At 40.5% G+C, this 15000-nt stretch overlaps 1 protein-coding gene across 1 annotated transcript in view; it reads left to right on the plus strand.

Annotated features, from left to right (window-relative positions):
• LOC138038088 (transmembrane channel-like protein 3) overlaps positions 1-15000 on the plus strand; it is a 17329-nt gene that overhangs the window by 2108 nt on the left and 221 nt on the right. Inside the window, exons 4-21 of the mRNA XM_068883910.1 lie at positions 1620-1701; positions 3133-3239; positions 3526-3609; positions 4164-4309; positions 4918-5065; positions 5443-5486; positions 5858-6005; positions 6985-7094; positions 7562-7628; positions 8481-8577; positions 10088-10251; positions 10995-11062; positions 11670-11870; positions 12346-12378; positions 12637-12759; positions 13145-13223; positions 13399-13441; positions 14350-15000. The exon at positions 14350-15000 is cut by the window's right edge and continues 221 nt beyond it. Of these exons, the coding sequence (XP_068740011.1) occupies positions 1620-1701; positions 3133-3239; positions 3526-3609; positions 4164-4309; positions 4918-5065; positions 5443-5486; positions 5858-6005; positions 6985-7094; positions 7562-7628; positions 8481-8577; positions 10088-10251; positions 10995-11062; positions 11670-11870; positions 12346-12378; positions 12637-12759; positions 13145-13223; positions 13399-13441; positions 14350-15000 (2395 nt within the window). The remainder of the gene's footprint in view (positions 1-1619; positions 1702-3132; positions 3240-3525; positions 3610-4163; positions 4310-4917; positions 5066-5442; positions 5487-5857; positions 6006-6984; positions 7095-7561; positions 7629-8480; positions 8578-10087; positions 10252-10994; positions 11063-11669; positions 11871-12345; positions 12379-12636; positions 12760-13144; positions 13224-13398; positions 13442-14349) is intronic.

A 15000-nucleotide genomic window follows, 5' to 3' on the forward strand; every position in this document is an offset into this window, starting at 1 on the left:
AGGGGGTGCGCACCCTTCCCCTCCCCCCCCGCCCCTCCCCCATAGATGACCTTAGGCTTTCTAATACACCTGGTTTCTGCTAGAAAAAAAATACGTCACCAGTCAGCTACGCCATTTCTTAGTGGTGCACCCCCTCCCAAGAAAAATCCTGGATCTGCCCACGAGGTTATAAATCATTATATTTCGTCACGTTTTCAATTTCAGATATTTCGTTTCTAGCGTTCATATTTGCTCACTGAACTTTTGTCATACACCGAAACGTTAACTCACAACTGTGGATTCTCGGTTCACATGACGTCACGGCCACCATGTTGGAACCCCTAAACAAAGAAACGGCGGCCATGTTGGAGCCCCGACTAGACCGTCCGGGAATTATTATACTATTACTATTATTATACTATTATTATGCAAACGTTTTCTTTTGTTTTCGTTGAAAAACATGGCTGTTGATCACGTGGGTGAAAACCAACAATGAGTCGAGGTTCAGAGGAATTATTTTGCATTTTGTTGAGTTCAAAACAGAGGAAAATGCAAATTATTTCCCTGAACCTCTACTCTGTACTTTTGTCGGTAAAGAAAAGTTCAAATTTGAATTTTAAATGTGAACCAAACGTTTCGAGGGTACTCCCTCTTCATCAGTGGTTTGAAAGCAAGTGAAAAATGCGCGTGCAACTTTCCTTTACCATTCATCCGCATTATTGCGCAGCACATCTCTGTACTTTTGTTGCTGCACAATTCCGAACTATCCTATTTACCCACAGACGCCGCACCAAATGGTTTCTTTAGAAACTAACCCCGTAACACCCTGCTAGCAGAGCATTTCTTTTGCTTGCTCGATTTTGGCGTTCTCGAGAAAGGCTCTGCATGAATCGAGTAAGATCTTTATTGAGTATACGCTGCATGTTGCCAGGATACAGTTTCGACCCCAAGCCTAATATGCCAGATCTCGCCGCCATCTTGGTTTTTCATGGCAGCGGGCTCAATTATAACCATCGGTTTTGTCACTTAACGGACGCTCGCACTAGAAAAACCGGTTTGACGAGAGAAAACAAGATTGACTAGTCCAGATGCTCGGGCTGCGGCGGCTTCAAAGAGTTTACGCGATTCGGGCAGAGCCTCCTTTTCTCCTCCTCAGTAAAGAAAAAGACAAAAGGAGGCTCTGCTCGCAGGGTGACCCCGTAAAAACAAGGAGTCTCAACCGTTAATCTCTTTAGGTTCTGGACGACGGGGATTACTTTAAGCAACTCTCTGTTCAGGGTTAACCAAAAATTGAGATAGTAGGGTGGTACTTTAGCCAGCCATAATCTTACAGGTCTCCTTATGCTTTTAGCTAAACCGGCTCTCACTGGCTAAAAAAAAAAGTTGGTCCGATGATTTGGCGGAAATGTCACCTTATTGTAAATAACACATTGCTACAGCATTATCCAACAAGCTCTCTACCCGACGGTACACGCATTGACGGCGCATGCGTAGTTTATGCATTATTTAACATTCACTATCCGCGAGATAGTTTTTACTCTTAGAAACACCTCCTATAGCGGTCTCCTGTCTTCGATTGACTAAGTTTAAACGTAAAGCAATAAAGCAAATTTAACTTATTTTATTGTACTTTTCAACAGGTTTTCCGACAAATCAAAAGACAATTCCAAAACTTTATAGTGTTCTTTATCCCTTGGGAAAAGAGGATTAAAAATATTCAAGGTGAGATAAACGGACAACAGACTGAGGGCCCTTTTGCAATGTATAATTTTTTGTGCAACTTTTCTCGCAACGCCATGGCCAGACAAGTTGCAAAAACCGTTGCAGAAAGTCCGCAACGCTTCACACATCGTTGCAACGAATTTTTTAATCATTGCGTAGTGTAACATCTGTCCTGCAACTTGTGTCGCAACAGTTTCAGGCACCAGCCAATGAAAATGTTCCTTTAACGTCATGTGATCACCAAAAACGAGACAAGTTGCAAGAAACGTTGCCTAGTGTAACAAGGATCACAAATTTCTCCGCAACGGTGAGAACGTTTGTCGCAACAAAGTTACAAGAAAAGTTGCGAGAAAAAAAATTGCATCGAGTGACAGCGCCTTTTGGGCCACGAATTGAAACCGCTTTCTTGTTACAGATCAGTTAACTGGTCTTCAACCAACGGCACAAAATCAAGGTGCGAAGGCGACGACTGAGCTAAACGGCGCCAACCGGTTGACTCATTTGCTAGAGTACCTAACTAAACTATGAGTCGAGGGATCAAATCTGGCCTGTCTTCAATTCATTCAAAGGAAAAATGCTACCTTTCTGCTCATTTCGGTTGGGGCGTGCATCTAATTATCAGTTTTTCTCGGGACACAAGTGTCACACAGCAGCATTGTTTGCAAAGCTCGGTTGGACTTCAAGAACCAACATATGTACTTTTCACAAAAAGTACGGAAAGAAGTCCCTTAAAATTCTTAACCGTTTTATTTCCAATATCGAAACTTTCATTCTCCTAACTAGTGCCATAGATTTCTTTTGTTGGGTAGTCATGAAAATTTGGTGTTATATCAACATCACGCCTCCTAAGCTGATACTTATTTTCATTCTTAATACTTGTGTGACCGACATTTTATTGAAATTGCAAAGAGAATTTGCATACTGATCACAACTGAGAGTCAAAGTGTTAAGTACTTGTCAGTCTTTCCATGAATGCCTTCCTGAAGGGAAGTGGTCAAGTTATTCAGTATCACTAGAATACGTAGTGATGATCATTTCTTTTACCATCGCACACACAATCTTACCAACAAAGTACCTTCTGACTACAAATGAATGAAGGGGGTAGTTTCTAAACAAAATGTGGTGCTGCGTAGGTGGGGAAGTATTATACAAAAATTTGGTTTTATCAACGGAGTTGATAATGTAAATTGGCCACCGTACAGAGATTCTAAAAGCTGACGTTTCGAGCGTTAGCCCTTCAGAGATTCGCTCTGACGACGGGATAACGCTCGAAACGCCAGCTTTTAGAATCTCTGTACGGTGGCCAATTTACATTATCAACTCCGTTGATAAAACCAAATTTTTGTATACTACCTCAGTTCTGACTACAGTTAGAGATCGAGGCAATTAATCAGTTTCAAATGTTAATGACGAATCGATTTGATTTTACAGGTTATTTTGGAGCTGGAATTGGTTCGTTTTTCCTGTTTTTGCGTTCTCTCGTGTGGATGAACTTTGTCCTGTTGACGTTTATCACAATTTTTGTCATCGTTCCACAGGTGAGTGTCTTAATCTTTTGTCAAGAGGGGAGGGCTGGGGGGCGATATCTCTACTCTTTACGCAACAAAAACAATGACTAGAATCGATACTTGCAGTGTAACATCACAGTCCGAATTCCTTTCAGCAGGAGCCAATGTAAAGTGAATCGAGTGGATAATATGTCCTTTAAAAGCCTTGGTCCCGGCAAATATCCCGCCACACTAACCTCTTTTAACAAAGAGTAAATCGAAACCACATGATTTACCAACACTTCACCTGTTGTTCTCATCTTTGATTTTTCCAAAGCTCATGAGCCCCTCCACGGCTTTCAGAATTCCGGAAAGTGAAGAGCGTACAGCTCAGCGACTAACAGCCGTCCTTGACGCAAAGGTTAGTTCTTTAAGTAGGGCAAAAAAAATTGCGAGGGAACTCATTTCAGTCTTAGATCCCCGCAGTCCCCGTTTGTGTCCTCTAGTTTCAGCAAATGAAAGACTCTGGAAAATTTACGGAATGGTTTAGATTGAGTTCTCAGTTGATTACATCCCTCCAGGAGCCCATTACTTGGAGCCTCCATATGTATTATACCCTTGAGTCGACCCTGTATCATATCTTTTGTATTTTTAGAACTGCAATATCTTTTCGTCATCATGAAATACCTTCGTGTTTCGGGTGTGCTGCACGTGATGTAATCAGTGACCGACCATACGTCTCTTACGATTGGCTATTTTGAAAACACCTGCGAAACCCCTTGGGATGTGCTCCTAAAAATAAAAAGACAAGGGGCAGTGTTGACTCATAGGGTTGTGGCTATGATCCGAAAATGCGATAGCCATGCGAAAATTAGGTTATTTACATTAAGCAGGGAGGAGAGGTGCAAGAATTTCCAAATAATATAAAATTTTAAATACTAATGATGCATATATGCAATTTCCTTCTTTTCACAGGGCTACCTGGAGTATTCTTTTCTCTTCTATGGTTACTATGGAAACGAGCTGATTCAAGTGGGCGGGGTTACGTATCCACTACCTCTGGCATATTTTGTAGTGTTTATGGGCACCTATTTTATTAGTATTATCATCGTTCTCCGAGCGTACGTATTCTATGCTTGTGACATTGAACGCGAGTGTATTTTGCATTAAATAAGTGTTAAGTGGTGCCTCTTAACCAGACTCCAATACCATAACCACGCGCTTGCATAAGCACGGCATGTAAGCGGAACTACAGTAGGCTATATTCGAACGAAAATAAGGTTATCAAGCGGTTTTCTTGTGTGTGTCGAAAGCATATTTGCCCGTTTCTCCATTTTGCATCATTACACCAGTGTCTGGCTAAAAACACCTCATACCATTCTTTGTCAATAAGAAGCAAAACTAATAGTCTGAACTGTCATCTCCGTCCTCTTGCCCAAACCCATCGAAGGCGAGAAGGTGGATGACATTTCAGACTAAAAAACTAAGTGTGACTGACTAATTAACTCGCACGCGTTTCTTCTCGCCTAATTTTGTTTGAATGTATTTTATGTATTGATTTTGCGTAGCGATTAGCTGAACAATTGCTTGGGTGCACTGTGATTGTCTGAAACAACTATTTTCGTTTGAAGGTATTTACTCAAGTGAAAACCCCTCTGTTACAAGTTGTGCGACATAAATGGTCTTCTCTGTTAACGGTTTGATATTGAATCCAGCGTTTCTTGTTCAGGATTACTCGAGAGCAGCGGATGGTGAAATCATCTGGACAAGGAGATCAATACCCATTTGGTGGGCGGGTATTCTCAGCGTGGGACTTTCTCATAACTGAAAGAGAAACGGCTGAGAACAAACTAGCCTCACTTACCACTGCGATTAGGGTAGGTTTAGGGCCTGCAAATCAGGCAAACACATTTTATTCCACAATAAAATCCTCTTTTTTAAGTGACAGCTATTGATTTTTCACCACCACTAATGTCCGAGACTAAATTTATGGAGTGGCAGGAAAGTTAATCTCTCTTCGATTACTTGACTTAACATCCATTGAAACCTCAGAAAGGCGTTTATTCGTTTTGACTAATTCAAAAGTGTTGCGTCTTGATTAATTATTTTCACACCTTATCTGACATGTTAGAAGACGTCTGCATAGATACGATGCATGCACCCCCATCCAAAAATCACTAATCGTAACTTGAAGCAAATTAAAAGGTTTTTCGCGACATTACACTGAAAATTTTCTTTCAATTTTCCACTGCAGGAACAAATATTGGAGGCAGTCGAGTCAGGAAAAGCGCAAAACAAGTACGTTTTTCGCGTTTATGAATTTTCTGCCACACGTTTTCTGTGTTGTACTGAATTTTCCTCGACTATAAACACTTCCTAACAATTAAAATAGTTAGTTCCTTATATATCCTTCTTTGTGCTGTTGTAATGCTTTTTTCCTCAGTTTTTCCTAACCTGTAAATAGTGCGAAATGAATGAAATGAAATGATTCCATGATGCCAGTGAAGCATATATCCTGGAAAAAGTCTAATAAGCTAAGCTTCCTCGTCAGCCTAGTTTGTTAGAACTATTAGCCAAATAACAAATCGCAGGATTTATTTTAGTTTGACTTCTACGAGACCCTATCAAAAAAGCTCTTATTATAGATTTTGCTAATCTACATTTTATAGGAAGCTTCTTGTAGCTCTTCGGGTAATGGCTAATATTCTCGTACTTGGGGTATTAAGCGCAAGTGCCTACCTAATCTACCTGGTTGTCAAACGCTCAGATGAACGAGAAAAGCAAGGAAGAACACCGACGGTTTTGGAACAATACGAGGTGAGACCGTGAAAACTGTTCACTGTGATTCATTCTTAATGAGCATGTCAAGGAGTCGGGTGTATCTGCTGTTAAGCTTCGACTTGATAATTGCAACACTTTTGTTAATTTCTGTTCTCGTCTAACAATGTTTGACGAGCGTCTAAAGTCGTTGTTCAACAGCCTTTAAAGCCGGCGCAACACATTTACAATGCAAACTGTTGTATCTCGAAAAAATGGGTTATAACAAAAAGACCTAAAGTTTTTCATCGCAAAAGGGCCAAAGATGGAGAGTTCGCTCCATTTCCTCGTATTATTGTGACCTAAAGGACTGATGGGAAGAGGAAAACACAAGAGATTCTCTAACTGAAAAAAACATCGTTTGAGAAACGTTTAATCCGTTCACTTATGTTTATCCTAGATATTTTGAGCACAAACCAGCCTTCTTCAGGTACTTCCCGGGTATTAAGACCGTTGGGATCAATAGCCCTGCCTTTTGAAATTAAAAAAGCTTCCCTGACCTTAGCTATCCTTGAGAACAAAGTGGTAACAGCGAAGGCGCGGGCGCGGAGCACCATGGGTAAAAAATATGGTGATCCTTCTGTGCGAGAGAACCCTACGACCGTCCTCCCCTCCATGTATTCCTATGTGAAACTCTGTACTGCAACCCGCGTTTTTTAGCGGGATTATCTTTGATATTAGACATCCATGTTATCGAATAATTGACACCTGTCCAAACCAGTTATCCGCTGACCGATATCACATGACCATATCGTGGGCTCAAGTTAAAGCTCATCGAGGTCAGCTGGTTTTTTAAAGTTGAACGCTGACTAGGTACTGGTTTTCGATTGGATCGCAGGCTCAAGCCTGGTTAACTTATTGTAAGAATAAATAACACGGGAGCCCCACTTTTTGCATTTCTGTCGCAAGGTGTACCCTTACTGGCTTAGGTTTTCAGTCGCTTTTAGTGTGTAACGAAAAATGCTATTTGTATTTCAAGATCTCTCTGGCAATTACTGGTATGAATGCTGTTTGTCCAGTGTTTTTCAAGTTAATAGCTATGATTGAGCAGTATCATCCTAGAACAGCACTCTACTGGGAATTGACAAGGTATATGGAATTTTTATCACACTATTTGAATTTTCATGCGCATTGTAAACTAATCAGGATTTACTTTTGAGACAAAAATGGGCGACACTAAAAAAATTACTCCTTTTGTAGATTACATGGTTATATATTGTTACGTTTGGAGTCTTCTCAAACCTGGAGTGAGTGCAGCTAACTGTTCAACAACCGAGCTACAAGCTTCTGTCACATTGTCGCCACGCATGCTCCAGAACAAAGTCACCCAACCTAGTACTTGTCAATTTTAGAGTGTGGATTTAACCACACTCGTCAGTAATCTTCCCTCTATGTGGTGCCTCTTTTCATTCCACGGGCCATGCGCATGTGTTTTTTTTTTCACAACTTTAAAAGGAGGCATGGAGGGTACGTTAGAACCCGGATACTACAAAAGGGGTACTCAAGACTCACCATCCAGTCCTATTGACATTCTTCCTTTGTTTTCTCATTATCAGAATTATGTTCTTATATCTTGGAAACATGTATGTACTGGTGATATCTCTTCTTAACAAAATTAACCAGGTAAGCCTTTTTTGCGACGATGAAGAAAGGGATGCCACATGAAAATGCAAACTCATGCCGTTCTCTTTTACGCTTTCGCGAAAAACGTGTAACCCATGAATGTACTTTAAGGTGGCTGAAACCAGTTTCAACACTTGAAAGATACGTTCTTATTAGAAGGATTGATACTACAACGCTATATCACTAAACAGCAATGTTATGGTACCATATCAAACACCAATTATTGCTGACAAAGATTCGGTCATTATTGCACGTAAAAAGTGGCAACAGGAAAGCCCTGTAAAAACACCCCATGTTTTGGCTTTAGCAGCTCATATCTCAAAAACGATGTCGGTGACCTCCATTAATTATTCCTGGAATGAAATCGGCATGCCAGAATGAAACTTTCTGCAAGTTTAAAAAAATCGCAACTTTTAAAGGTAGCTCTGAATCCGCTCCACAGAATTTTTAAAGCCTTGCAGAGAGTTTTATCTTGGCCTGCATGCTAAGCATTTTGTGCAATAAAAAATTGGGGTCACCGAGTTCGTTTTTCAGACATAAGCAACTAAAGCCAAAATATAGGGTGTTTTTGCAAAGCTTTCCTGTTGCCATGGTAACTTGTAACGTCATAAAAATGACTGCATCTTGTTCAGCAATAATTGTTGTTTCACATGGTACCAGAACATTGCTTTTACGTGATAAAGTGTTGTAGTGTCAGTCCTTCTAATAACAGGGTCTCTTGAAAGTTTTGAAACTGGTTTGAGCCACCTTTAAGCTAAATAAAACACAAAACTTAAAAATTTCGTCGAAGAAATTTCTTGATTTCGCTTGCAAAGATGTAACTCTATCAAGATTCCAATTCTTTTCCTACAGTCAAAGGAAAATTCTTCAGGCGGTGCTTCTCTTGATAACGTTATGAACCAAACCATCACTGATGTTCCGCCCACGGATGCAGTAAACTCCACAACTGGTGAGAAAACTTGCTTGTATTGATGCTTGAGGATAATTTGTTACTCGCTGCGCGATGTAGTTGAGATGGTTTGTGATGGACGTCTTCTTGGATGATACCAGTCGACCAGTTCGATCGACAGGAGAGTTCAGCTTTAATTGCCCGTAAATGTAAAACTGGAATTTGACAGAGAGAGAAAATGGATGGAGTAAACTCTTCACCATCATAGTAGCCTGTAAAGAGTGTCTGTGTTCCCTCGCAAAAGAACCTTTGACACCTCCTGACAATTACACCATATAGTTTTCCCTCGTCACCAAGCAAAAAACAGCGTGCCTAACAATGCTTCAAAAACAACTAGCCTTTATCAAGAGAACATGAGGGAGAGAGATGGAGTGTAGGGGTATTGGCCGGGATAACTGGAAGTTATTTTCAGATCCCCTGAAGACGGAAGTCTGTTTCCCCGAGACGTCCGCGACTATTAAAGTCATACAAAGTGATCTAGCAAAATGGCGGTTGTACGGTGTATACTATGGCTTTTTCAAATGGCATTTATTATAGGTGTTTAGCTTTTGGAATCAATATTGAAAATACTTGGTGTGTCGGGATCAAATTCTGCAGAAATTGCCGAAAATATTTCAGGTTGTTCCATTTCGCAAAGTCCAGATCCACAAATTTCAGTTCCTACAATATTTCTTCTTAACTTCATCACCTGATGCATGCAATTTTTCTAAACTGCAATAGATACTGGCTTGACCTGCCGATCCTCTACGGATGCTGCCCGCAAAGGTCGCCAGATCGCTGTCACTTCCATTGCATGCTCCGACGAAGTGAGGACAAAAGAATTGGTGTTGCGTAAGTCAAATTCTCCATCGGAGTCGTATTGTTCATCCAACAAACCAATTAATTTCACAAGAAATTGTAGAATCTATATCCCACTCCGCTTTTTAGAGCAAAATATACCAATTTCCTTACTTCTTTCGTCAACGAACCGTAATTCTACTCGGAACGCCATTTTGAATTCAGTCTTCCTTTTTAGTGAGATCTAAAAATAACTTAACCATGGGCTAGACAAGGAGACTCCCTCTCTGTCTCCTTAATGTTCTCTTGCCATTATCGTTTGCTCCTGTTTCCGGCTATGCTCCTATTTTTATGATGATAACCGATAATCGTCTCAATTGATACTTAAGGTGCGTTCGGTAGACCCTATTCCGGCATAAGAATACGTGGAATCATGATTTAAAACGGTAACAAGGCAACAAGGCAACAAGGATAACAAAGATACGCATTAATTTTAGCAGGTGTTTGGCAATTTTAATGGCGAGTCTCTGTAAAAACGAAGGATTTCTATCTTCTATTCCACGTATTCATATTCCGGAATACGGTCAATCGAACGCACCCTTAGATCCAACCACGGTAAATCACTGCTATGTAATTATCTTGAGATCTCCAAAGTTCTTTGAGGATCGAGTAGCGTTCTCTCAGAGCTTGAATATAACTAGACCGGCTCTAATGCAAATCTCTTATGTCTCAGGTGCCTTGTGTTGGGAGACAGCAGTGGGCCAAGAGCTGTTCAAGCTAACAATGATTGACCTGGTAGCACTGGTGTTCAGCGTCTTGACTGGTGATTTGATTGTCTCGCTAGTTGTCAGATTTCTGAACTGCTTTCAAGGCCGACTTTTAGATCTTGAGAAACTAGTAAGTCTCGGTCGCTAATAGATTAGTCCATTCCTGGTCATAATTCTTAAGACTTAAAGTGCCTCTAACCCCAAAATATCTTTTTCGCTAAAATGAATCTTTGCACCTGTTCAAAACGCATTGCGGCCAGTTTTTCCTTTTTCTAACAAATCCTGCCATTTTATAGGCTTCAAAAGTTTCGAAAATCTAAGCATCTTTTGTTCACGACCGAGTCAGAAGGGGAGTGGGTCTATTGCTGATTGATTTACATTGCAATTGACTCTTTGTAAACGTGTATGCGAAGTAGATTGTGACATCAAATCAGGAATAGACCCACTCCCCTTCTGAATCGGTCGTGAACAAAAGATGCTTGGAGTTTTGAAACTTTTGAAGCCTATAAAATTGCAGGATTTGTTAGGAAAAGGAATAAAATGGCCGCAATGCATTTCGAACAGGAACAAGGTTCATTTTAGCAAAAAAAATAATTTGGGGGGAGTGGCACTTTAAGGCCTAATTCTAAGAGGCCGCCTTAGCGCATATCCTCAGTATTTAAGTCTAACCAGGAGCCATAAAAGCCCTTAGCTTGGTAAAAAAAAATGCGGGCTTCTGCGGTTTTAGATCCACTTCAACGCTAACCTTGCTTCAAGTGAACGACTTGACTCATATTTTCTTTGAGCTTTTAGTTTGTCTGTGTGCCTCGAAATCGCTGGGTTGACTAAAAATATGCCGTGAACTAACTTTGTTTTGTTTTTCGCTTCTTTTAGTTAGGTTACCCTGAATTTAAACTCGCCGAAAATGTATTGCAGCTCATCAATAGCCAAGGCCTTATATGGTAAGGAATGATACGAAATAAAGGAATTTTGGTTTAGCTTCACCGCCTATGTACCGATTAGTTCAGATCTTTTCGTTGCACCGTTTTACTCTTTTGAAGTAATTCCAGCCTAATTACGAACGGAATACGAAGTAATTATGTTTATTAGATCTCTCCATTGTATGCGGAATTTTCGTCCATTGATTCCCTCCACCTTTGTGGTAATAGGAATAAATTGGAACACCTTGAGGTTTCTTCCATCCCCTTATTTTTTCTGCCCCTCGTCTCTAAGGGGGTTTGCCTTGTGAGTCTGCTTGGAAGGTCTTAAAAATAATCCCTGCGATTAGTTTAATCGATATCTCTGTTTCAATGAATGATACTGTTTAATCACAATAACAGGCTACTAAAGCAGAGGCCTTTTTGAGAGACGAAAGTGTGACATTTGTATACTTAAATATCTGAGCTCGTAAAAGAAGGTGGATTTAGTTAAAGAAAAAATAAAAAAATAAAAAACTTTGTAGGAGTAAAAGATGTCCAGTTGGTTCAGGTAGAGCATGCGCTTTGCTCTTTGTAGTTGAGTCAGCCCTTTATTAAAAGCTGGTTAAAAGCCTTGTTTTGTTTCTTTGAGGATGGGCTTGGTGTTCTCTCCAGGGCTCATTATGTTGAATATACTAAAGCTGGTGGTGATAATGTACCTGAGGAGCTGGGCGGTGATGGTCACTAATGTCCCTCCTCAGAGGATCTTCAAGGCCTCACACAAGTTCTATCTCATATTACTCCTTGTGATGCTGTTCCTTTGCATGTTAGCCGTTGGATATGCTGCGGTTGAGTAAGTATAATTTAAATATATGGCCAATACTCATTACCTGATACCGAGTTTTTGAAATAGTAATTAGCCTTAACAGCACTACTATCCAATAGAAATGCTGAATACAAGGTTACGACTAACTCTTAGGTTAAAACTACAGTAGTAACATTTACGAAAAAAATAACGAAAGTAAAAACTTTTTGGGTGCGGACTAGATTTTTTACCACGTTTGCTGATCAAAGCTCAAGAGCTTGCATGGTGCCCGATACGTCAAACAACCACAAAGATGCGTGGTTTTAAACTTTATTTAGTATTTTATGGAAAGTTTAAAAAAACGTTCTAGGAAAGACCATAGAAAATTGAAAAGTTTTCGGTTTTTTAGACTACTGTTGCTAAATCACCATTTGAACGTAAACAAATACTGAGAGGGAAGTACCCCGCAAAAAATCTTACTGTCTCTCCTTCTGCCTTGTTTTTCATTGTTTTTCCTTTTCAGGATAGAGCCATCACAATGGTGTGGCCCTTTTAGGTATGATACACTTGTTTATATCTCTTACCTTCAAACACTGCAGGGCAGCTTGGCTATTGCAAACACTCTATAAGGAAGATGTTATCCAAAAAAGTCACCATAACAAACAAAAATTGAAAATCCATAAATGTTTGGTTCTTCATTCAAGCTGTGTCCGAAAGGCGTATTTTTTTTTCGAAATTGGTGTTAATCATTGGAGTTTTAATCACACAGTTATCACGTTAAACCATTACATGTCATCTTTGAACTGATTCGCAGGGGAAAACGGAACATGTACACAGTGTTAACCGAATCAATTGACGATGGCCCTGCCCTTCTGGACACTGTTTTTGACTACTTGAGCGGTCCCAGCATAGTCGTACCAGTTTTCATTTTAATGACGTAAGTACCATTAAAACTGATTCGCAGTAAGGTTAAATATCCCTTCGCTACAAATCAGTGTTAAGGCTGTTCAGTTTCATTGTAAGTCCTGAAGTGTTTTTTCTCAGATATGACTTGTCATGGAAAACATTTTGAAAAATTGGTCAACGGAAATTGGTTACTGTCGCGGAAATAAACGTAGCAGACGTGTTTGTTTTCGCTATAGGAAATTTCTTAACCAGAAAATCGTTCGTCCTATAGTTAGTTACTTCCACGCCCTTTACTAGTCGTGGACGATGCCTTTCTCCCTTCGATGCTCGTTTCAACGCAAGGATCCTTAGGGAGAGCATTAGCGTTCAGAAATTCCCTTACAGCAGCTAATGATAAAATATTATTCTTTCACCAGAATGGCAATATATTATTACCGGTCAAAAGCAAACTATTTCCAGAACTCAAATCGCGAGCTGTTGTTGCAATTACATCATGTAAGTATGATCCTATATATGGCTCGATTGGAATGTACGAGTAGCCCATTGGCTGGTATGCCAACCAATCGCGCTTTGAACAGAAGGTCACGTGATTGATTCCTACCGAGGATTCTCTCGCTAATTCGCATTGTTTTCAGCCTATTTACACATGCAACATTCATTTTCGTTTTAGGAAAGAACAGAGGACAGAAAGAAACTATTTAAAACAGCTTCAGGTGAGTTTTCACTCCGATTACGTAAACACGTAATAATACAGAACTTGCCCAGCGAAGTCAGCGACAATGCATCAGATCCTTCGTTGGACAAAAGTATTCTTCGTTGCCTTTCCAAACCAGATCCAGAAATGGATACTACCCAGTGCTCATTACATAAATATAGGGAAAGAGATATAGACAGTTACAGATTATTATCCTGCGTAGCAAGCGCAAGGGGAGAGGGAAGCAAAGCGAGTGACCGAGCCGAGCGAAAAAAGGGAACTGGGGAGGGAGCGCACCCAAACCGATTTGGGTGGTTTTTATCTCTCCCCAATTCCCTTTTCCGCGATGCTCGGTCACTGGCTTCGCTTCGCTTCCCTCTCCCCTTGGGCTTGCTACGTAGGCTAGTTATAGATATTGATACAGATTCCATGTTGCCAGGTGTCTGTTCAGTAATAGATCATAGATGACATCAAAATGCGGTAAGAACAAAAAAGTATCACACGAGGCGACAGCCGAGTGTGTGAGTGTCTATTTATATAAATAAGCTCAATAAAGCACGCATTTTGATTGGTTCTCGGCTACGACACAGCTGACGTCATCGTCAACATCATTCAATTATTTATTATATAAAACAAATAGATTCCATGTTGCCGTGCGTGATCACAGAAGACGTCAAAATGTGGTAAGCACATCACAGATCAGTAGATCATCTTTAGAGCTTGGTGATCTTTTCTTGTATGGGGTCCTGGATCCCTTGAAGTGGTGTCCTCCGGTTTTGTATAATGACATATTTATTTTCTTTGTGCTATTAAATTTCAATAAAGAGATTATATATTTAATGCTAATTTCGCCAAAGACGAAGAACATGTCAGCCAACATTTACCGACTTTCTTCATTTTCTTTTTTAATTGAATGTGTCAATACAGAACATGTTAAGCGAACGACAGGAACGGACGAAAACTCTTCACGATCTTGTAAAACGGCGTCAACAGAAAGGAAGGATTCCCATTCAATACGTAACGAAACAACAAGGGACAACAGTGCTTATGAGCGACCTGGCAGAGGGAGGGCGGAGAGCTCGAGCTCAATAGCTGTTGATCAAACGGTCAGTGGCACCGTTGAGGCAAAAACAGCCAAGCGCGAAGACTTTTTACCCATTGTAACCTATGAAGGAAACGAAGACACGAAGGAATGCTCAGCGAAAGCAAGCACCACTTATACACATCGTGAAGTTAACGTGATTGTTCACAAGAGCAGTAGCTCTAGTTCCTCTACTTGCTCGAGTGTGCGATCTATTGATCAGCGGCGACACGCGTCGTTGTGCTCGTACGGAACGCTGCGACATCAAGTTTCCTCCCATCATCAAACTTCCCAGGGACAAATCAGACTGGGCGAATGTGATTCAACTAGTAATAAAGATAGCTTTTTCAAGCAAAATGCAAACGACGATTGTACTCATACTGACCAAACGACAACCGTAAAGTGCGAGGAAACAGTAGAGCTACAGGTTTTGAAAGTCCCTAGAGAGACGATCGGGAAACGACAGATCAATGAGAGTAAACAGAACGGCACGAACC

The sequence above is a fragment of the Montipora capricornis genome, chromosome 2 (assembly GCF_036669925.1).
Source record: "Montipora capricornis isolate CH-2021 chromosome 2, ASM3666992v2, whole genome shotgun sequence".
Classification (NCBI taxonomy): Eukaryota; Metazoa; Cnidaria; class Anthozoa; order Scleractinia; family Acroporidae; genus Montipora; species Montipora capricornis.